The sequence below is a fragment of the Eurosta solidaginis genome, chromosome 4 (assembly GCF_040869045.1).
Source record: "Eurosta solidaginis isolate ZX-2024a chromosome 4, ASM4086904v1, whole genome shotgun sequence".
Taxonomy (NCBI): Eukaryota; Metazoa; Arthropoda; class Insecta; order Diptera; family Tephritidae; genus Eurosta; species Eurosta solidaginis.
In genome coordinates this window covers 272,896,946-272,921,973 of record NC_090322.1, presented here as the reverse complement: position 1 = coordinate 272,921,973, position 25,028 = coordinate 272,896,946, and the positions used below count along the sequence as shown (strand labels likewise).

Below are 25,028 nucleotides of genomic sequence, written 5' to 3'. Positions count from 1 at the left end.
GGAGTGGGCCTTAGTTCTATGGGTGGACGCCTTTTCGAGATATTGCCATAAAGGTGGACCAGGGGTGACTCTAGAATTAATTTGTACGATATGGGTATCAAATGAAAGGTGTTAATGAGTATTTTAAAAGTGCGTGGGCCTTAGTTCTATGGGTGGACGCCTTTTCGAGATATTGCCATAAAGGTGGACCAGGGGTGACTCTAGAATTAATTTGTACGATACGGGTATCAAATGAAAGGTGTTAATGAGTATTTTAAAAGTGGGTGGGCCTTAGTTCTATGGGTGGACGCCTTTTCGAGATATCGCCATAAAGGTGGACCAGGGGTGACTCTAGAATTAATTTGTACGATATGGGTATCAAATGAAAGGTGTTAATGACTATTATAAAAGGGAGTGGGCCTTAGTTCTATGGGTGGACGCCTTTTCGAGATATTGCCATAAAGGTGGACCAGGGGTGACTCTAGAATTAATTTGTACGATACGGGTATCAAATGAAAGGTGTTAATGAGTATTTTAAAAGTGGGTGGGCCTTAGTTCTATGGGTGGACGCCTTTTCGAGATATCGCCATAAAGGTGAACCAGGGGTGACTCTAGAATTAATTTGTACGATATGGGTATCAAATGAAAGGTGTTAATGAGTATTTTAAAAGTGGGTGGGCCTTAGTTCTATGGGTGGACGCCTTTTTGAGATATTGCCATAAAGGTGGACCAGGGGTGACTCTAGAATTAATTTGTACGATACGGGTATCAAATGAAAGGTGTTAATGAGTATTTTAAAAGTGGGTGGGCCTTAGTTCTTTGGGTGGACGCCTTTTCGAGATATCGCCATAAAGGTGGACCAGGGGTGGCTCTAGAATTAATTTGTACGATATGGGTATCAAATGAAAGGTGTTAATGAGTATTATAAAAGGGAGTGGGCCTTAGTTCTATAGGTGGACGCCTTTTCGAGATATCGCCTTAAAGGTGGACCAGGGGTGACTCTAGAATTAATTTGTACGATATGGGTATCAAATGAAAGGTTTTAATGAGTATTATAAAAGGGAGTGGGCCTTAGTTCTATAGGTGGACGCCTTTTCGAGATATCGCCATAAAGGTGGACCAGGGGTGACTCTAGAATTAATTTGTATGATATGGGTATCAAATGAAAGGTGTTGATGAGTGTTTTAAAATGGAGTGTGCCTTAGTTCTATGGGTTGACGCCTTTTCGAGATATTGCCATAAAGGTGGACCAGGGGTGACTCTAGAATTTGTTTGTATGATATGGGTATCAAATGAAAGGTGTTAATGAGTATTTTAATAGGGAGTGGGCCTTAGTTCTATAGGTGGACGCCTTTTCGAGATATCGCCATAAAGGTGGACCAGGGGTGACTCTAGAATTAATTTGTACGATATGGGTATCAAATGAAAGGTGTTAATGAGTATTTTAAAAGTGTGTGGGCCTTAGTTCTATGGGTGGACGCCTATTCGAGATATCGCCATAAAGGTGGACCAGGGATGACTCTAGAATTAATTTTTATGATATGGGTATCAAATGAAAGGTGTTAATGAGTATTTTAAAAGGGAGTGGGCCTTAGTTCTATAGGTGGACGCCTTTTCGAGATATCGCCATAAAGGTGGACCAGGGGTGACTCTAGAATTAATTTGTACGATATGGGTATCAAATGAAAGGTGTTAATGAGTATTATAAAAGGGAGTAGGCCTTAGTTCTATAGGTGGACGCCTTTTCGAGATATCGCCATAAAGGTGGACCAGGGGTGACTCTAGAATTAATTTTTATGATATGGGTATCAAATGAAAGGTGTTAATGAGTATTTTAAAAGGGAGTGGGCCTTAGTTCTATAGGTGGACGCCTTTCCGGGATATCGCAATAAAGGTGGGCCAGGGGTGACTCTAGACTTTGTTTGTACGATATGGGTATCAAATGAAAGGTGTTAATGAGTATTTTTAAAAGGGGTGGGCCTTCGTTCTATAGGTGGACGGCTTTTCGAGATATCGCCATAAAGGTGGACCAGGGGTGACTCTAGAATGTGTTTGTACGATATTGGTATCAAATTAAAGGTATTAATGAGAGTTTTAAAAGGGAGTGGTGGTAGTTGTATATGTTAAGGCGTTTTCCAGATATCGAACAGGGTGACCCAGAACATCATCTGTTGGATACCGCTAATTTATTTATATATGTAATACCTGCAAAAATTTCTAGGGTTTTTTATTTCGCCCTGCAGAACTTTTTCATTTTCTTCTACTTAATATGGTAGGTGTCACAACCATTTTACAAAGTTTTTTCCAAAGTTATATTTCGCGTCAATAAACCAATCCAATTACCATGTTTCATCCCTTTTATCGTATTTGGTATAGAATTATGGCATTTTTTTCATTTTTCGTAATTTTCGATATCGAAAAAGTGGGCGTGGTCATAGTCGGATTTCGTTCATTTTTCATACCAAGATAAAGTGAGTTCAAGTAAGCACGTGAACTAAGTTCATTAAAGATATGTCGATTTTTGCTCAAGTTATCGTGTTAACGGCCATGCGGAAGGACAGACGGACGACTGGGAATAAAAACTGGGCGTGGCATCAACCGATTTCGCCCATTTTCACAGAAAACAGTTAACGTCATAAAATCTATGCCCCTATCAAATTTCAAAAGGATTGGTTAATTTTTGTTCGACTTATGGCGTTAAAGGTATCCTAGACAAATTAAATGAAAAAGGGCGGAGCCACGCCCATTTTGAAATTTTCTTTTATTTTTGTATTTTGTTGCACCATATCATTACTGGAGTTGAATTTTGACATAATTTACTTATATACTGTAAAGATATTAAATTTTTTGTTAAAATTTTACTTTAAAAAAATTTTTTTTTTAAAAGTGGGCGTGGTCCTTCTCCGATTTTGCTAATTTTTATTAAGCGTACATATAGTAATAGGAGTAACGTTCCTGCCAAATTTCATCATGATATCTTCAACGACTGCCAAATTACAGCATGCAAAACTTTTAATTACCTTCTTTTAAAAGTGGGCGGTGCCACACCCATTGTCCAAAATTTTACTAATTTTCTATTCTGCGTCATAAGATCAACTCATCTACCAAGTTTCGTCGCTTTATCTGTCTTTTGTAATGAATTATCGCACTTTTTCGGTTTTTCCAAATTTTTGATATCGAAAAAGTGGGCGTGGTTATAGTCCGATATCGTTCATTTTAAATAGCGATCTGAGATGAGTGCTCAGGAACCTACATACCAAATGTCATCAAGATACCTCAAAATTTACTCAAGTTATCGTGTTAACGGACGGACGGACATGGCTTAATCAAAATTTTTTTCGATCCTGATTATTTTGATATATGGAAGTCTATATCTATCTCGATTCCTTTATATATGTACAACCAACCGTTATCCAATCAAACTTAATATACTCTGTGAGCTCTGCTCAACTGAGTATAAAAATATGTATTGCCAAAACGTGAATATATAGTTATACATACATAAATATGAATGAAAAAGGAAAGAGATATTGCTATTTTTTACACGGTCATGCTGTTTATCATAGCACTGGGATTTTGTGTTTGGGGATTTTGATTTTGGGGATTTTGAATTTGGGGATTATGTGTTTGGGTATTTTTTTCTTTGGGGATTTTGTGTTTTGGTATTTTTTTTTTTTGGATTTCGTGGCACTGCCAGAAATGGATGCAACTTGCACTGTTGCTTCAGCCGAGGTCTAACTTACGGGAGTGCCACGAAATCCCCAAAAAAAAAAAAAAAATACCCAAACACAAAATCCCCAAAGAAAAAAAATACCCAAACACATAATCCCCAAATTCAAAATCCCCAAAATCAAAATCCCCAAACACAAAATCCCAGTGCTATGATAAACATCATGACCGGGTCTACCACGTTATCCCCAAAATCAAAATCCCCAAAACAAAATCCCTAAATCAAAATCCCCAAAATCAAAATCCCCAAAATCTAAATCCCCAAACTCATAATCCCCAACACAAAATCCCCATTTTATGTGTGAAATCAGCGGTCATGATGTTTATCATAGCACTGGGATTATGAGTTTGGGGATTTTGATTTTGGGGATTTTGATTTGGGGATTTTGTTTTGAGGTTTTTGATTTTGGGGGATAACGTGGTAGACCCTCCATTTCTATACCGTGCTTTTTGAATGATTCGACAAACATGCAAACGGACGACAAACATTTTAAAAACTCTTGATTTGGGTTCAGAATTGAAGATCACCCTATCTAGGCTGCAAATTGCAATGCCCAGCTAAGCTCAAATTTTTTAAAATTTATGTAAGTATTGGCCCGTTTTCTGAGTTAGCGTTTTTGAAACAGCAGCCAAGATAGGGTGACATTGCACTTAGCAAGTATTTTCTATAAGCTAATGCCCATTAAACATCCAAACAATATTTGGGAAAATCATAGTACTCGAGTTAGTCTCGATCATAATTTTCTTATTATTCTCCTTGGAAAAATTTTGAGAAATTGATGATTCTCAAATTTAAATCCAGGGCCAGTATCATAAATTTTGTAAATCGCATTAGCTGTGAAACGGTAAATCGGACTGAGGAAATATGTGAAATAGTGTATGCGAGTACTCATTAGATCTATAACTTATTTATCATTATCATTTTTACGAATAGTTTGACAGAGTCAAATCTGTCGTTTGAGTGAAATTGTTTTTCCATATGCGATCGTGTAACACATAAAGCATATTTCTCCCAAGCGTTTAGGCACGTCGAAAATTTAAACATTAGCTTTAATGTACAATTTAAATTTATCTTTTGGTTAAGAACAAATACTTTATGTTTTGGCAAACAGGGGCTGTATCGTGTCATACCATCCGTGATCGAATGCCATTGTTTAAATCACAATAGCTCCGAAACGGTAAATTGGATTAATGAAATATTTGAACTAGTGACAAAGCATACTCACTAGTACCATGTTTTATCGTTTGAATGAATATATCCTTCGATACGTGGTAGTAGTGACGATATGGTCCCAGATCTACTTATGTAATTGAAACAGCTATTGAAAGTTGATCGTTTTCTCAACTTGAGAAACAGCATTTTTAGCCATTTAAAAAATTACTTTTTTGTTGAGAACTCTATGATTCTCAAATTTGGCTACTGTTGAGAAACAACCTTGAGACTTGAGATGGACATTAGTTCGCAACTTGAGCTCTAATGTGACTCAAGCCCTAATGTTTACTGGGTGTAAGTGCACCCCGCCTTTGCGTTGTAAGGCATAAAGTTGAAAACCTTGTGAGCTGGCAATATTTTGTCTGTCGAACAAAATAACAATTGGAAAGGGTGTTTCCCTTGGCTAAAATTATATGTATTTTTTGGACGTTGTAGTGGTCTAAAAATTTACTAAAAAGATCACAAGGAAAAAAAGCCAATTTTCCACATCCTGTATCATCTCAATCCGTTTATATTTCGGTCATTTCTTTTGGAGCTTACGATTTCTTCTCGAACACAAGCGAGATTTTGGAGACCCGAGAAATCGAGAACTCGACTTCTCGCGAGATTCTCCTGTCTCGAAGTACTCGTAAATCTCACTAGCTTCTCGACATAAACTTAATTGCTGTATGGACAGTATTTATACACTTGGTTTTTTTACTTGTGAATTTTTTTTTATTATATTGCTTTTCAATGACATTTAACTCAAAACGTAGTTATTATAAATATAATTTTTCACAATATTTTATTTTTTTAACGAGACATCGAAAACACGGCTACTCGCGAGATTCTCGAATCTCGAAATACTCGTAATACTCGCGAGCTTCTCGACTTTCAATTCAGTCGCTGTATTGGCAGTATTCTATACATTTCGGTGATTTTAGTTGTGGTTTAGTGGAAATGTTTGCTTGTGCTTCAGAAGAAATGGTACGCCCTATATAAAACAGCCAATGAATCGATTAAATCGAATGTCGAGAAGCTCGCGAGAATTGAAAGTCGAGAAGCTCGCGAGTATTACGAGTTATTCGAGATTCGAAAATCTCGCGAGCAGGCGAGACTCGCGAGAAATCTTTTCTCGAACAAGTTCGAGAAATGGTACGCTCTAATTTCTTTTGCACAGTGGATGCACCATACAATAACAACATGTTCACCAACTTTGGTGGATTTTGGATATATCAAGTTTTACGAGTGGGAACACTCGACATGAAAAGCCCCATATGTATCTTAAAACTACAGTTTACTTACTTCCCAGATAGTACGAGCGATAAGCTATCAACTTTGGTAACTTTCTCTTGCGCATAAACTTCTTGGTACTTCAACGATCGTATGAGTTTCATGCAATTCAAGATTTTTTTGAATTGTTGCCGTGTTACTCGCAGTGGTTTGAATAAACTGGAATACACCTGAAATTATTGTATATAATTGGATAACAAGCTAAGGCCTCTGTGATGTTAATATTTAAACTTATTGTTCTATATAGATGTATACCCTCAATGTTTTTGCAAAATCAGCAAGAGACAAATTTGCTTAACTTCTTACGCCTAAAATATATAAAACTTCATTCAAACGTACATTTTTGTAACAAACCGGGGTAATAAAATTATTGTTTATAAAGTAGTTTCTGTGTAAACGGTGCTGTAAACGTGCAAGCTCGAGGTGTAAAAGCCCCGCCACATAAGCAGTTTTACATATACATATGTAGATGCGTTTAACTCAATATTTTAAGGAGAATGGAAGATTGAGTGACACTAGCGCCTTCTGATATGAAAAAGTAGCCATCTTCCAATTTTTGTTGCAAGCAAAGAATAAGAATAATTTGACATTTGATTTAGTTAAGAGTGCTTTCACACTTTGCAAGTGAATTTATTTTTCCCATTTGTTGGTACTTTTCTAAAACTGTTTACAGTTAAATACTTACTGCTCAATTCAACAAATGAATAGAACCCAAAATAGATTAGCAAGTATTTTTTTTGTATAGTGGGAATGTTTATAATAGTGCTTGGCGAAATTTTGTATGTGAATGGGCAAGGCGAATAAACTTCATTTGCCAAGTCTGAAGTTCCTTTATATTTACAAGCGCAACATCTAGGTTGATTGTTGCGATGTTACTGGAATGCATAAGATTGCGTTGAACGCATCTATATGAAAAACTTCATTGTGGCTCGGCCATAAGCTTAAGTAGGTGGAGTGCTATATGAAGTATATATTTAGAATGTAAACGCAGGGAAGTGTTTATATAGAGAATGTGTAGAATATGCGTAATGTGTAATGTTGGTAAATGTAATGTATGGAGTACTGGTGAATGTACAAAGGTAGGTTGTATGGTGTAATAAATGTAAGTTCAAATTCATTCTTTTTATGGTTTGGTTAGTTGTAACATATTTATAGTTGATTTGGTTAGATTTATATGAAATAGTAAAGTGCATTCATATAATTTGTATGAAAAAAATGTACATTTCAAAACTCACACTCACAGCCCCTGTTAGCATTGAATAAATATAAAAAGTTCAATTTGGCCACTTAAACTGTGATGAGCAGAAAATTTCAATGGATGCTGCTAAAGTTAAATGACGTCAACTTCAACTTTTTTTTAGGGACAAGTTAATTATATATAATGGTTAATTATATATAATGGAGTAAACATATATAATGAAAAAGTCAGCAATATGAACGTAATAGATTCGCACGGCTTTACTTATGGAAGCCAACACCAAATCATGAATTTCTGTAATTAACTCCATTAAGGGTGCATCGATGTTCACCTATTAGTTCATGTAAAAAAATGTACTAAATTTAGCATATTTTACTCCTGAAAAATGCATAACAGACTTTTTGGGCACCACATTGGTGAACAATTTTCATATTGCCTATTGCCAGAGCAAAGAAGAATTCAGAGCTAGAGAATTGACGGCTTATTTTACCTGGTTGTTTCACCATGGCTTAGGCAGGCAGATACATTTTTTTTCTAGACAGAAATATGCTCGTGACAGAAATATACTTGAAGAGCTTGTCAAGCCACAAATAAATTTCCACACAATTATTGATGCTCCAGTCACTTCGGTCGGGTTATTTTTATGTATTACTAGTGTACTCAGTGGACGTTATCCTGCCATACATTTGAAAAGTGAACCTGCCTTCTCATCTCTCGATATCATCGATTAGACGTTCTCTCCCATTTCTCCTTCTTATTTCTGCGCTTCTCATTCTTATTTCTTCCTTTCAATCAATCAATCAAATTCCCTTTATCTCCCCCTTTTATCTCCCCTCCGTTCTCATTCTACTTCTCACTCGCACTCCAAAGTCTATTTCCAATCCCAGTCCTACGCCCACACCCACTCTCACTGCCACTTCCACGCCCTCGACCTCTCCCCCCTCATCTATATGTAATATATGGTATACCGCCTTCAGATAACTACCTAGATATAGCGAATGTAAATTTTTGCTTTACTCCCAAATTTTTTTTATATATCAAATCTGTGTACCAAAAATTGACTACCTGCTTCAATAATAAGTAAATACAGAGAACTGAAACATTTCCAAGTTAGCGGCGTGACAACGCTCACTTTTTCCAAATTTTATATAGCCAGAAAAATGTCGGGTGACCAAGTCAACCTACTGTAAAATTTTTGTCAAGATTGGTTGAGTACTTTGGCCTCCTGTAAAACCCATGCACATTTATAAGATATTGAAATTACTTGCTCTTTAATTTCTTTGCAAAACACATGTTGTACCATCACACTTTCGTGCGGTCCTCTGCGAGGCTCAAAATAAGTATAAGTATGTAAATGACATATACACGCACACATATAATTGGACGTGGCATCGTCCCACTATTTCAAAATTCTATACAGATTAATATATGTATGTATAGGGTCCATATATTTAATTATCAATTGTTTGAAGAAAACAAAATGAAATCTCTATAGGCTGTGGGCGAGACATCGCCCATTTTCCCATAATTTTATGTAGACAGAAAAATATCAAGTGACCACGTAAATTTACCGCAAAAAATTTTGTGAAGATCGGTTATGTACTTTGGAGGCCTAAATGACGCATCAATTATTATTTCTAAGATTTCGCAAATTGAACAAGAGATGAAAATTCAGTCTTTAATGTGCTCTACACTTTATTTCATATTTAGTATTTTCTAGAAAGATCATTTTTTAAACCATAATCAAAAAATATGTGTATTAGACTGGGTCGATTTATTAACCTATATCGCGCCATCGATTTTTCGATAGGATTTGGGCTCAGGAAAAAAGTTCCACTACGCATACTCAAAAAAATAATTTTTGAGCCTGCAAAATTTCAACGATTTTTTATGCATTTTTTCATTTTCAAGGCTCCAAATCATTTTTTATGTATTTTTTTTTTTCGTGTCAATTGGCAAATGCAAAATTGGTAAATGCAGTTTTTTGAAAAAAAAAATTTCTTTTATGGAGATTTAGAAGAATTTTGGTCGAAAAATCGATTTTTTTGCAGGCTCAAAAATTATTTTTTTGGGTATGCGTAGTGGAACTTTTTTTTCCTGAGCCCAAATCCTATCGAAAAATCGATGGCGCGATATAGGTTAATTTTCGTCTATACAAATCGACCCAGGTTAATGTGTATACATACATATGTATTTGCTTATAAAATCACGGTGTACGGAACATTACGCTGCTCTGTTACATAGGCGTAATGAAACATTTTACACAATTTTCTAGAATTGAAATTGGCAGAGTGAAAAATTCGTTTATTAACGCTTCAGTATGTATATGGGGTATTCCATCCCATTTCGACCAATTTTGAACCCGACCCCTTTAGAATTGGCTGAAAGTTTTTCTTCTTTTTCTAGCTTACGAAAGACGTTTTTCAGAATTTTTTCATCCAACTCAAAAAGAGTTATGAATTTTTAAAAAAACACCGTTTTTGTTTTCAAATTCTATAACTTTTTCAAAAATTGACCGTTTGGGATCTTTTTTTTTTTTTTTTAATTGGTTTTTATATGTACTTTTTTTGAAAAAATACAAAAAAATTTTTAAAGTTTTTTTTTTAAATTGTTTTTAAATGTACTTTTCGGAAAAAATACAAAATAATTTTTAAAGTTTTTTTTTTGTAATTTTTCAATTTTTCGAGATTTTTCGAATTTCGCCATTTTTTTCTCATAAAAAACTTCAATCAATTCTACAATCATCCCCACTAATCCCGGAGTGGGCCGCTATTTTTTATTTTTTTTATTTAATTGAAAAAAAAAACTTTAAAAATTTTTTTGTATTTTTTCCGAAAAGTACATTTAAAAACAAATTAAAAAAAAAAAAGATCCCAAACGGTCAATTTTTGAAAAAGTTATAGCATTTTGAAAAAAACACCGTTTTTTTTTATTCATAACTTATTTGGGTTGGACACCGTTTTTGTTTTCAAAATGCTTTAACTTTTTCAAAAATTGACCGTTTGGGATCTTTTTTTTTTTTTTTTTAATTTGTTTTTAAATGTACTTTTCGGAAAAAATACAAAAAAAATTTTTTATTTTTTTTTTTTCAATTAAATAAAAAAAAAATAAAAAAAAAAAAAAATATCGGCCCATCCGGGATTAGTGGGGATGATTGCAGAGTTGATTGAAGTTTTTTATGAGAAAAAAAAAATGGCGAAATTCGAAAAATCTCGAAAAACTTAAAAATTACAAAAAAAAACTTTAAAATTTGTTTGTATTTTTTCCGAAAAGTACATTTAAAAACAATTAAAAAAAAAAGATCCCAAACGGTCAATGTTTGAGCATTTTGAAAACAAAAACGGTGTTTTTTTAAAAATTCATAACTTTTTTGAGTTGGATGAAAAAATTTTAAAAAATTCTGAAAAACGTCTTTCGTAAGCTAGAAAAAGAAGAAAAACTTTCAGCCAATTCTAAAGGGGTCGGGTTCAAAATTGGTCGAAATGGGATGGAATACCCCATATAATTTTAAATGATTATACATACATATGTTAAATATATTACACAGGTCAAGTTCTAAGCTAAAAGCATTACGACATTTCAAGGCATTTTAGACAGTGTTTGCTTTATCAGTAGAATATATATAAAATTGAAATGCCATTAAAATAGCTTAAAATTCGCGCGAAATAATTTTTGCATAAGTATTGACTACGGAGTTAAAAGAACTAAAAATAATAAAGTGGATAGATGTTAGGATTCTCATGTCCGGCCACCTTTTGTTATGCTACATATAAAAACATTAGAGTTACTCACTTTCTATTTCGGTGCCTTTTGTTGTTGTTGTTGTATTAAGAACAAAGTACGCTTAAGGGAGGAAACTTGCCGTTTCAACAGGGCTGGAACAAAGGATTACTGTTGTTAGAGGCATACATATGTGAAGTGTGGATAAGTGAGAGTTACAATACCCAGAGCGAAGTTGACCCAGAATGTAGCATATCTCCCTGGCTAGTCTACTTTCCGCCTCTGTAAAAGTTTCGAAACATATATTGATAGTGGGGTTCATTAGGAGCAACCTGGTACAGTTGGGCCTTGTCGTGCTTTCTAGACCAAACAGCTGAGTTGGTCGGATGTCATCATAATACTTATGGAGATATCTTGTTAATGTATTATATTATATCCCAATTTCTGCCTATCCAGCAAAAGCTGTTTGTTCAGCATTCCATTTGCTCTTTTATATTGACCTCTATGCCGCACTATGCCAATGATGTTCAGAGGTCATAAGGAGACATCTCGTGCCAGTATTTTGGCAGGCGTGCAACCATTTCTAGTGTGTATTTAAGCCGGGCTTTGTTAGCAACGTTTCTTTATCACTTTCCTAGGTGCTGTCGGCATGGGAGGACTTTATTGCTGGTTTGTACTTTAGATATATTTTCAGAAACATGCGATGATGGGGAAGGGAGCTTTAATATTTGATTCAGAAGTAGAGATAGGAACCCCTGCGAATTTATCTTAGATTTTACGTTGGGGTAATAAATTTTAGCGATGCCCTCCGGGCACTCAGATGGTTTGCGGTCCAACTTTTTAGACAAGTGGAAATGGGTTAACTCTCTATGTCTAGCAGTAGCGTGCCGTGGCTGTATCAAACAAAACTTATCTGAGTGTTAATAGCGTTTAGCACGTGGTGGCTACTCTAAGATTTGCAGCAAAATAAAACACGAGAACGGTTTCCAACATCTTCGCTGTATTGGTCGATACGATTCAACTGCTTTACCTCGTTTCCAGCCATTAGAAGTGGAATTATACTTGGCGGCTTCTATTTTTCTGGAACAACAAATCCACTTCAACGACTATGTATTCCGTTATAATTTAGGTACTCTCTTGTGGAACAACACTGGACTATTTCATGAAAACTTAGGGACGGCTTTCGGGATCAACTCGCGACTGTTTTCAAGGTTTAGACAGTTTCGGGATCATTTCTTTATTTCTTTATTTAATTATGAGTCTTTGGAATACAATCCTTACAGACTATCTCTGGAAACTTTCGGGATTGTGCTTGTTATCCTGTTGTGGCTGTTTGAGGATAGTTACCAGGCGGAGTTTGGAGTTTCTTTTCGTGCCATCGGTATTTTTTTGAGATTATTACTGAATCGCTGTTGCTCCTGGGAATTCGTTTTATTTTGGGCATCAATATGTACTGCGAACGATTGCTCAAAAGAACGAATCACTGTCAAAGAGGAAGGGGAAATCAACTGTCAAAAAAAAAAAATTATACGTTGCCATCGCTTAACATAGAGCAAAGATACGAACGATTCGTCTCTGAAGCGAAATATACTTTCATTTCGCAATACAGAATGAGGTCCTTTAAATTGTTATCACACTGAGTCGATTCGACCAACGAAAAAAAAAAAGTCTGGTATTTAGCTACATATGTACATAGAACATATGCTTTAATTTCCTTATGAGGTGCAACTACAAAAATGTTTTTATTTAAATACATTGTACAGGTACTAACTTTACTTTATGTAATTAATTTTTGTTTTACAATCGGAAATCAAACTTTCGCTATGAGTTTGACATAACTTCATTAATTAAAGAAGTTGATGACTAATTAGTAACAAAGCGTTTCGAGTTTCAAATTGCATGTACGCATGTACGAAGTCTATGATACCTATGCTGTGAAGTACCAGACTAAGCAAATACTTACTAGTTTAAAACTAAAACAAGTAAGGAAGGCTAAGTTCGGGTGTAACCGAACATTACATACTCAGTTGAGAGCTATGGAGACAAAATAAGGGAAAATCACCATATAGGAAAATGAACCTCGGGTAACCCTGGAATGTGTTTGTATGACATGCGTATCAAATGGCAGGTATTAAAGAGTATTTTAAGAGGGAGTGGGCCATAGTTCTATAGGTGGAAACCTTTTCGAGATATCGCCATAAAGGTGGACCAGGGCTGACTCTAGAATTTGTTTGTACGATATGGGTATCAAATGAAAGGTGTTAATCAGTATTTTAAAACGGAGTGGGCCTTAGTTCTATAGGTGGACGGCTTTTCGAGATAACGCCGTACAGGTGGACCATGGGTGACTCTAGAATTTGTTTGTACGATATGGGTATCAAACGAAAGGTGTTAATGAGTGTTTTAAAATGGATTGTGCCTTAGTTCTATGGGTTGACGCCTTTTCGAGATATTGCCATAAAGGTGGACCAGGGGTGACTCTAGAATTTGTTTGTACGATATGGGTATCAAATGAATGGTGTTAATGAGTATTTTAAAAGTGGGTGGGCCTTAGTTCTATGGGTGGACGCCTTTTCGAGATATCGCCATAAAGGTGGACCAGGGATGACTCTAGAATGCGTTTGTACAATATGGGTATCAAATGAATGGTGTTAATGAGTATTTTAAAAGTGGGTGGGCCTTAGTTCTATGGGTGGACGCCTTTTCGAGATATCGCCATAAAGGTTGACCAGGGGTGACTCTAGAATTAATTTGTACGATATGGATATCAAATGAAAGGTGTTAATGAGTATTATAAAAGGGAGTGGGCCTTAGTTCTATAGGTGGACGCCTTTTCGGGATATCGTCATAAAGGTGGACCAGGGGTGACTCTAGAATTAATTTGTACGATATGGGTATCAAATGAATGGTGTTAATGAGTATTTTAAAAGTGGGTGGGCCTTAGTTCTATGGGTGGACGCCTTTTCGAGATATCGCCATAAAGGTGGACCAGGGATGACTCTAGAATGCGTTTGTACAATATGGGTATCAAATGAATGGTGTTAATGAGTATTTTAAAAGTGGGTGGGCCTTAGTTCTATGGGTGGACGCCTTTTCGAGATATTGCCATAAAGGTGGACCAGGGGTGACTCTAGAATTTGTTTGTACGATATGGGTATCAAATGAAAGGTGTTAATGAGTATTTTAAAAGGGAGTGGGCCTTAGTTCTATAGGTGGACGCCTTTTCGGGATATCGTTATAAAGGTGGACCAGCGGTGACTCTAGAATTAGTTTGTACGATATGGGTACCAAATAAAAGGTGTTAATGAGTATTTTAAAAGGGAGTGGGCCTTAGTTCTATAGGTGGACGCCTTTTCGGGATATCGTTATAAAGGTGGGCCAGCGGTGACTCTAGAATTAGTTTGTACGATATGGGTACCAAATAAAAGGTGTTAATGAGTATTTTAAAAGGGAGTGGGCCTTAGTTCTATGGGTGGACGCCTTTTCGAGATATTGCCATAAAGGTGGACCAGGGGTGACTCTAGAATTAATTTGTACGATATGGGTATCAAATGAAAGGTGTTAATGAGTATTTTAAAAGTGGATGGGCCTTAGTTCTATGGGTGGACGCCTTTTCGAGATATTGCCATAAAGGTGGACCAGGGGTGACTCTAGAATTAATTTGTACGATACGGGTATCAAATGAAAGGTGTTAATGAGTATTTTAAAAGTGGGTGGGCCTTAGTTCTATGGGTGGACGCCTTTTCGAGATATCGCCATAAAGGTGGACCAGGGGTGACTCTAGAATTAATTTGTACGATATGGATATCAAATGAAAGGTGTTAATGAGTATTATAAAAGGGAGTGGGCCTTAGTTCTATAGGTGGACGCCTTTTCGGGATATCGCCATAAAGGTGGACCAGGGGTGACTCTAGAATTAATTTGTACGATATGGGTATCAAATGAAAGGTTTTAATGAGTATTATAAAAGGGAGTGGGCCTTAGTTCTATGGGTGGACGCCTTTTCGAGATATCGCCATAAAGGTGGACCAGGGGTGACTCTAGAATTAATTTGTACGATACGGGTATCAAATGAAAGGTGTTAATGAGTATTTTAAAAGTGGGTGGGCCTTAGTTCTATGGGTGGACGCCTTTTCGAGATATCGCCATAAAGGTGTACCAGGGGTGACTCTAGAATTAATTTGTACGATATGGGTATCAAATGAAAGGTGTTAATTTTAAAAGTGGGTGGGCTTTAGTTCTATGGGTGGACGCCTTTTCGAGATATCGCCATAAAGGTGGACCAGGGGTGACTCTAGAATTAATTTGTACGATATGGGTATCAAATGAAAGGTGTTAATGGGTATTTTAAAAGTGGGTGGGCCTTAGTTCTATGGGTGGACGCCTTTTCGAGATATTGCCATAAAGGTGGACCAGGGGTGACTCTAGAATTAATTTGTATGATACGGGTATCAAATGAAAGGTGTTAATGAGTATTTTAAAAGTGGGTGGACCTTAGTTCTATGGGTGGACGCCTTTTCGAGATATCGCCATAAAGGTGGACCAGGGGTGACTCTAGAATTTGTTTGTACGATATGGGTATCAAATGAAAGGTGTTAATGAGTATTTTAAAAGGGAGTGGGCCTTAGTTCTATAGGTGGACGCCTTTTCGGGATATCGTTATAAAGGTGGACCAGGGGTGACTCTAGAATTAATTTGTATGATATGGGTATCAAATGAAAGGTGTTGATGAGTGTTTTAAAAGTGTGTGGGCCTTAGTTCTATGGGTGGACGCCTTTTCGAGATATTGCCATAAAGGTGGACCAGGGGTGACTCTAGAATTAATTTGTACGATACGGGTATCAAATGAAAGGTGTTAATGATTATTTTAAAAGTGGGTGGGCCTTAGTTCTATGGGTGGACGCCTTTTCGAGATATCGTTATAAAGGTGGACCAGCGGTGACTCTAGAATTAGTTTGTACGATATGGGTACCAAATAAATGGTGTTAATGAGTATTTTAAAAGGGAGTGGGCCTTAGTTCTATGGGTGGACGCCTTTTCGAGATATTGCCATAAAGGTGGACCAGGGGTGACTCTAGAATTAATTTGTACGATACGGGTATCAAATGAAAGGTGTTAATGAGTATTTTAAAAGTGTGTGGGCCTTAGTTCTATGGGTGGACGCCTTTTCGAGATATCGTTATAAAGGTGGACCAGCGGTGACTCTAGAATTAGTTTGTACGATATGGGTACCAAATAAAAGGTGTTAATGAGTATTTTAAAAGGGAGTGGGCCTTAGTTCTATAGGTGGACGCCTTTTCGGGATATCGTTATAAAGGTGGGCCAGCGGTGACTCTAGAATTAGTTTGTACGATATGGGTACCAAATAAAAGGTGTTAATGAGTATTTTAAAAGGGAGTGAGCCTTAGTTCTATGGGTGGACGCGTTTTCGAGATATTGCCATAAAGGTGGACCAGGGGTGACTTTAGAATTAATTTGTACGATATGGGTATCAAATGAAAGGTGTTAATGAGTATTTTAAAAGTGGGTGGGCCTTAGTTCTATGGGTGGACGCCTTTTCGAGATATTGCCATAAAGGTGGACCAGGGGTGACTCTAGAATTAATTTGTACGATACGGGTATCAAATGAAAGGTGTTAATGAGTATTTTAAAAGTGGGTGGGCCTTAGTTCTATGGGTGGACGCCTTTTCGAGATATTGCCATAAAGGTGGACCAGGGGTGACTCTAGAATTAATTTGTACGATATGGGTATCAAATGAATGGTGTTAATGAGTATTTTAAAAGTGGGTGGGCCTTAGTTCTATGGGTGGACGCCTTTTCGAGATATCGCCATAAAGGTGGACCAGGGATGACTCTAGAATGCGTTTGTACAATATGTGTATCAAATGAATGGTGTTAATGAGTATTTTAAAAGTGGGTGGGCCTTAGTTCTATGGGTGGACGCCTTTTCGAGATATTGCCATAAAGGTGGACCAGGGGTGACTCTAGAATTTGTTTGTACGATATGGGTATCAAATGAAAGGTGTTAATGAGTATTTTAAAAGGGAGTGGGCCTTAGTTCTATAGGTGGACGCCTTTTCGGGATATCGTTATAAAGGTGGACCAGCGGTGACTCTAGAATTAGTTTGTACGATATGGGTACCAAATAAAAGGTGTTAATGAGTATTTTAAAAGGGAGTGGGCCTTAGTTCTATAGGTGGACGCCTTTTCGGGATATCGTTATAAAGGTGGGCCAGCGGTGACTCTAGAATTAGTTTGTACGATATGGGTACCAAATAAAAGGTGTTAATGAGTATTTTAAAAGGGAGTGGGCCTTAGTTCTATGGGTGGACGCCTTTTCGAGATATTGCCATAAAGGTGGACCAGGGGTGACTCTAGAATTAATTTGTACGATATGGGTATCAAATGAAAGGTGTTAATGAGTATTTTAAAAGTGGATGGGCCTTAGTTCTATGGGTGGACGCCTTTTCGAGATATTGCCATAAAGGTGGACCAGGGGTGACTCTAGAATTAATTTGTACGATACGAGTATCAAATGAAAGGTGTTAATGAGTATTTTAAAAGTGGGTGGGCCTTAGTTCTATGGGTGGACGCCTTTTCGAGATATCGCCATAAAGGTGGACCAGGGGTGACTCTAGAATTAATTTGTACGATATGGATATCAAATGAAAGGTGTTAATGAGTATTATAAAAGGGAGTGGGCCTTAGTTCTATAGGTGGACGCCTTTTCGGGATATCGCCATAAAGGTGGACCAGGGGTGACTCTAGAATTAATTTGTACGATATGGGTATCAAATGAAAGGTTTTAATGAGTATTATAAAAGGGAGTGGGCCTTAGTTCTATGGGTGGACGCCTTTTCGAGATATCGCCATAAAGGTGGACCAGGGGTGACTCTAGAATTAATTTGTACGATACGGGTATCAAATGAAAGGTGTTAATGAGTATTTTAAAAGTGGGTGGGCCTTAGTTCTATGGGTGGACGCCTTTTCGAGATATCGCCATAAAGGTATACCAGGGGTGACTCTAGAATTAATTTGTACGATATGGGTATCAAATGAAAGGTGTTAATTTTAAAAGTGGGTGGGCTTTAGTTCTATGGGTGGACGCCTTTTCGAGATATCGCCATAAAGGTGGACCAGGGGTGACTCTAGAATTAATTTGTACGATATGGGTATCAAATGAAAGGTGTTAATGGGTATTTTAAAAGTGGGTGGGCCTTAGTTCTATGGGTGGACGCCTTTTCGAGATATTGCCATAAAGGTGGACCAGGGGTGACTCTAGAATTAATTTGTATGATACGGGTATCAAATGAAAGGTGTTAATGAGTATTTTAAAAGTGGGTGGACCTTAGTTCTATGGGTGGACGCCTTTTCGAGATATCGCCATAAAGGTGGACCAGGGGTGACTCTAAAATTTGTTTGTACGATATGGGTATCAAATGAAAGGTGTTAATGAGTATTTTAAAAGGGAGTGGGCCTTAGTTCTATAGGTGGACGCCTTTTCGGGATATCGTTATAAAGGTGGACCAGGGGTGACTCTAGAATTAATTTGTATGATATGGGTATCAAATGAAAGGTGTTGATGAGTGTTTTAAAAGTGTGTGGGCCTTAGTTCTATGGGTGACGCCTTTTCGAGATATTGCCATAAAGGTGGACCAGGGGTGACTCTAGAATTAATTTGTACGATACGGGTATCAAATGAAAGGTGTTAATGAGTATTTTAAAAGTGGGTGGGCCTTAGTTCTATGGGTGGACGCCTTTTCGAGATATCGTTATAAAGGTGGACCAGCGGTGACTCTAGAATTAGTTTGTACGATATGGGTACCAAATAAATGGTGTTAATGAGTATTTTAAAAGGGAGTGGGCCTTAGTTCTATGGGTGGACGCCTTTTCGAGATATTGCCATAAAGGTGGACCAGGGGTGACTCTAGAATTAATTTGTACGATACGGGTATCAAATGAAAGGTGTTAATGAGTATTTTAAAAGTGTGTGGGCCTTAGTTCTATGGGTGGACGCCTTTTCGAGATATCGTTATAAAGGTGGACCAGCGGTGACTCTAGAATTAGTTTGTACGATATGGGTACCAAATAAAAGGTGTTAATGAGTATTTTAAAAGGGAGTGGGCCTTAGTTCTATAGGTGGACGCCTTTTCGGGATATCGTTATAAAGGTGGGCCAGCGGTGACTCTAGAATTAGTTTGTACGATATGGGTACCAAATAAAAGGTGTTAATGAGTATTTTAAAAGGGAGTGGGCCTTAGTTCTATGGGTGGACGCCTTTTCGAGATATTGCCATAAAGGTGGACCAGGGGTGACTCTAGAATTAATTTGTATGATATGGGTATCAAATGAAAGGTGTTAATGAGTATTTTAAAAGTGGGTGGGCCTTAGTTCTATGGGTGGACGCCTTTTCGAGATATTGCCATAAAGGTGGACCAGGGGTGACTCTAGAATTAATTTGTACGATACGGGTATCAAATGAAAGGTGTTAATGAGTATTTTAAAAGTGGGTGGGCCTTAGTTCTATGGGTGGACGCCTTTTCGAGATATCGTTATAAAGGTGGACCAGCGGTGACTCTAGAATTAGTTTGTACGATATGGGTACCAAATAAATGGTGTTAATGAGTATTTTAAAAGGGAGTGGGCCTTAGTTCTATGAGTGGACGCCTTTTCGAGATATTGCCATAAAGGTGGACCAGGGGTGACTCTAGAATTAATTTGTACGATACGGGTATCAAATGAAAGGTGTTAATGAGTATTTTAAAAGTGTGTGGGCCTTAGTTCTATGGGTGGACGCCTTTTCGAGATATCGCCATAAAGGTGGACCAGCGATGACTCTAGAATGCGTTTGTACAATATGGGTATCAGACGAAAGGTGTTAATGAGTATTTTAAAAGGGAGTGGGCCTTAGTTCTATAGGTGGACGCCTTTTCGAGATATCGTCATAAAGGTGGACCAGGGGTGACTCTAGAATTAGTTTGTACGATATGGGTATCAAATGAAAGGTGTTAATGGGTATTATAAAAGGGAGTGGGCCTTAGTTCTATAGGTGGACGCCTTTTCGAGATATCGCCATAAAGGTGGAAAAGGAGTGACTCTAGAATTAATTTGTATGATATGGGTATCAAATGAAAGGTGTTAATGAGTATTTTAAAAGGGAGTGGGCCTTAGTTCTATAGGTGGACGCCTTTTCGGGATATCGCAATAAACGTGGGCCAGGGGTGACTCTAGACTTTGTTTGTACGATATGGGTATCAAATGAAAGGTGTTAATGAGTATTTTTAATAGGGGTGGGCCTTCGTTCTATAGGTGGTCGCCTTTTCGAGATATCGCCATAAAGGTGAACCAGGGGTGACTCTAGAATATGTTTGTACGATATGGGTATCAAATGAAAGGTGTTAATGAATATTTTAAAAGGGCGTGGGGCTTAGTTGTATAGGTGGACGCCTTTTCGAGATATCGCCATAAAGGTGGACCAGGGGTGACTCTAGAATGTGTTTGTACGATATTGGTATCAAATTAAAGGTATTAATGAGAGTTTTAAAAGGGAGTGGTGGTAGTTGTATATGTTAAGGCGTTTTCCAGATATCGACCAAAATGTGGACCAGGGTGACCAGAACATCATCTGTTGGATACCGCTAATTTATTTATATATGTAATACCTGCAAAGATTTCTAGGGTTTTTTATTTCGCCCTGCAGAACTTTTTCATTTTCTTCTACTTAATATGGTAGGTGTCACAACCATTTTACAAAGTTTTTTCCAAAGTTATATTTCGCGTTAATAAACCAATCCAATTACCATGTTTCATCCCTTTTATCGTATTTGGTATAGAATTATGGCATTTTTTTCATTTTTCGTAATTTTCGATATCGAAAAAGTGGGCGTGGTCATAGTCGGATTTCGTTCATTTTTCATACCAAGATAAAGTGAGTTCAAGTAAGCACGTGAACTAAGCTCATTAAAGATATGTCGATTTTTGCTCAAGTTATCGTGTTAACGGCCATGCGGAAGGACAGACGGACGACTGTGTATAAAAACTGGGCGTGGCATCAACCGATTTCGCCCATTTTCACAGAAAACAGTTAACGTCATAAAATCTATGCCCCTACCAAATTTCGAAAGGATTGGTTAATTTTTGTTCGACTTATGTCGTTAGAAGTATCCTAGACAAATTAAATGAAAAAGGGCGGAGCCACGCCCATTTTGAAATTTTCTTTTATTTTTGTATTTTGTTGCACCATATCATTACTGGAGTTGAATGTTGACATAGTTTACTTATATACTGTAAAGATATTAAATTTTTTGTTAAAATTTTACTTAAAAAAAAAATTTTCTTTAAAAGTGGGCGTGGTCCTTCTCCGATTTTGCTAATTTTTATTAAGCGTACATATAGTAATAGGAGTAACGTTCCTGCCAAATTTCATCATGATATCTTCAACGACTGCCAAATTACAGCATGCAAAAGTTTTAAATTACCTTCTTTTAAAAGTGGGCGGTGCCACGCCCATTGTCCAAAATTTTACTAATTTTTCTATTCTGCGTCATAAGGTCAACTCATCTACCAAGTTTCGTCGCTTTATCTGTCTTTTGTAATGAATTATCGCACTTTTTCGGTTTTTCGAAATTTTCGATATCGAAAAAGTGGGCGTGGTTATAGTCCGATATCGTTCATCTTTAATAGCGATCTGAGATGAGTGCTCAGGAACCTACGTACCAAATTTCATCAAGATACCTCAAAATTTACTCAAGTTATCGTGTTAACGGACGGATGGACGGACGGATGGACATGGCTTAATCAAATTTTTTTTCGATCCTGATTATTTTGATATTGGAAGTCTATATCTATCTCTATTCCTTTATATATGTACAACCAACCGTTATCCAATCAAACTTAATATACTCTGTGAGCTCTGCTCAACTGAGTATAACTAGTACCAGGTCAAAAAGCGACTAATCAGAGCTTCACTGCTTTGGAGTAAGGCTGAGTAACACAGCACTGTGGTGTGTTATTGTGTTAACACTCAGTAATGTGCGGCACGCACACGCACACTTATCGATTAATTTATAACACAGTGGCACACTCGATGGCACAAAGCTGACTGTGCAATGCCGCTCAAACTGGTAAATGCTCATAACACAGTAACACGCTCTATAGCAGAGCCGGCCAAAAGTTGCACATTGTGCAATTTGAGTTCGTATTTTCCAGGCATGCTTAACCAAAGAACCGATATCATTTCGTTACGATAATTAACGTTAATAAACGAAACAAAGTCATTTCGTTTCGTTTATTAACGTTAAAAACGTCAAATTAGCGAAATGATTTCGTTTCGTTTTCTGCCATATCAAAACGAAATCAAATCGTTTATGTTGATTATTAATTTAAAACTATGCTGGCAAAGCTGATTGATGGCGGAGTCATTAAAGGTGAAAGCATTCGCCAAGCTGATTGCAACTTTTCTCATGAATTTTGACAGTACGAACATTTCTCAGAGTATTTTTGACATTACCACCAACGAATTACACAAACAAATTACATGGAGTTTGTGTGTGTATGTGCCCTCGTTGTTACCACCTTACGGCTTCACCATGGCTATAGCATTGCCAGCACAATTCAAACATAAAGTATCACGTTTTTGTTAACGTTTTTAACGTAAACGAAAGCTTTTCGTTTCGGTTAAAAACGAGATACAATTTATCTTGATAATTTCTTTATCGATAATATTTCGAAGTGTTTCAACGGAAACGGTAGAAATTTTTTGATAAACGATTAGCTTAACGTTAAGGTGCATCCCTGGTATTTTCACACAGCCACTAACGATGTGCGATCACGATCTTTTGCTTTCGCTGGTCACTCACTAAAATCAACAGTGAATGCAAAAGGAAAAGTCCATGCTACTTTTTGGGCACATAATAAAAACAATATGCTGCAATGTTAAAGTGGTTTTTAATACGTTTTAGTTAGTATTATTAAGTTCCTTTGAACATACATATTAATATTGACAATTTAAATATTAATAATTAATTAATTATTAATAAATATTGACAATTTAATATAAGTAACTTTTTATACGTTCTACTTAGTTTTATTAATTTTTACACATTTTTTTTTATTGAATAACTATGTTTTGAAAATATATATTTCTATCTTTACATTTACTTTATTTTATAGTTCTTTCTTGATGAAAAAGCGATTTTTTAAGTAAATTTTGCATTGAAGAAACACCATACCTTATTTTATAAAAAAGTTTTATCTGGCTAGCGCGACCTCCGCGTTCTTAGTTATATGAATATAAGTATTGTTATGATTAGCTTGAAATCAAATAACCAGAGTCCTTTTTAATTTCGAACTTCACAGTCCACATTTTCTTTTAGCACATTGTGGGGAGTTGTCACTCAATTTTTACACACACTTATGCAATTCTTTTAGTATTTGTGTGGCCGGCTCTGCTCTATAGCACAGAGAATGACACTCAGATCGTAAGTGCACATACATACATAGTCCATTGTGCTTGTGTGTTGATTGTATTGCTTTCCAATGACACTTCACTCAAAACATATTTATACACATGATACAAATATTACAAGATAAAACCGGTGAGAGGAGTTTGTCCTTGTCACTTTTAACATACAATTTTGTTGCTCATCTCAGCTTAAGCGGCCGAAGTGGCAGGGTTAAACTCTATGCAAGTTTGATTGGAGTTTAAACTCGTATCGCACTGAAAAACCGGACATAAACAAAATATTATGAAGGTATCCTGATCATATGAATTTAATTAGCGAGCTTTGCTCATTAATTAAATTACAATGGTTTTTGTAATTGATATTAGAGAAAAATTGTAAGTTTACAAACGGCGATGGTTACTAGGACATGTTTCTGAATTTCACTTCTTCATCAGCTAGCTTTTCGGGAGCTGAGCGTTGAACTCGAATCTCCAACATTCATATCAGTGCAAAGGTAAATGCCTTTAGCTGCTAAGCCATATGAATGTCCCGTTGTTCGCTGTACAATTAGTCTCTAAGAGATGCCTTTTTGTTTATATTCCTTTTGATTACCATGTAAGCACATACACTCTGTATGTAGTTTATTCCTAATGGTGTGGATATGATTTTTAGGCTGGCTTTTGAAAGCTTAGTAACGTTTGTTCGGATATTTACAGTACTTGTTTTTAATACTTCCGCTGTTACTATTATATCAATATGATCATATGTATTTAATAAGCGAGCTTTGCTCATATTGCTTTATACAATGGTTTTTGTAATTGATTGGTATCCTGATTAGTGATAGAACTTTTGGAAAAAGTATCGATACTGGTACTCATATAAAATACTCGGATCAAAGTATCGATGCTAGTACTCATACTTAGTAAAAAGTATCATGTATACTCGATCTACGTGAGTACTTCGAAATTTTTGCCAAAAGTGAAGAAACTTTTTTCAAATCCCAATCCTGCAAGAAGAGGCTTTACAAGGTATATTGAAACAGCTGTCGCCTTGTCCGTCCTGATGTCGAGTTGTTTACATTTTTTTCCAAAAAATTTTTTAAGCTATTGCATAGATTTTATCGCGGGCTTGGCGACTAAATCAAAAAAAAACCGTAACGGATATTTGTCAAAAAAGATCCGAAAAGGCTCGAAAAGGTTCGTAAAGGTTCGGTGTTAGCAACAGGCCAACTACATAAAATTGGATCTCTATCATAAACAGCGGTGGGCACCACTACATTTACACGGTTACCAAATTGAGAATGTGTTAGAAAACACGAACGCGTAGCGAGCACGAAAGCAAAATCAATTATTTATTTAGTTTGATTTGAATGCCTGAACGTCGAAGACGTGTAACACGCACTCTTTGGTACTCTGTTTTAAGCGCGCGTGCGACACTTCCTCACCGTACGAACATCGAAATCAAACTAAAAGAG

The 25,028-nt window shown here is 36.8% G+C and overlaps 1 protein-coding gene across 13 annotated transcripts in view; it reads right to left on the bottom strand.

The window, feature by feature from the left end:
• bves overlaps window positions 1-25,028 on the bottom strand; it is a 215,797-nt gene that overhangs the window by 64,830 nt on the left and 125,939 nt on the right. For all 13 annotated transcript variants that reach the window (XM_067786196.1, XM_067786197.1, XM_067786202.1 and 10 more), the window contains one exon: window positions 6,206-6,363. In XM_067786196.1, the coding sequence (XP_067642297.1) occupies window positions 6,206-6,363 (158 nt within the window). The remainder of the gene's footprint in view (window positions 1-6,205; window positions 6,364-25,028) is intronic.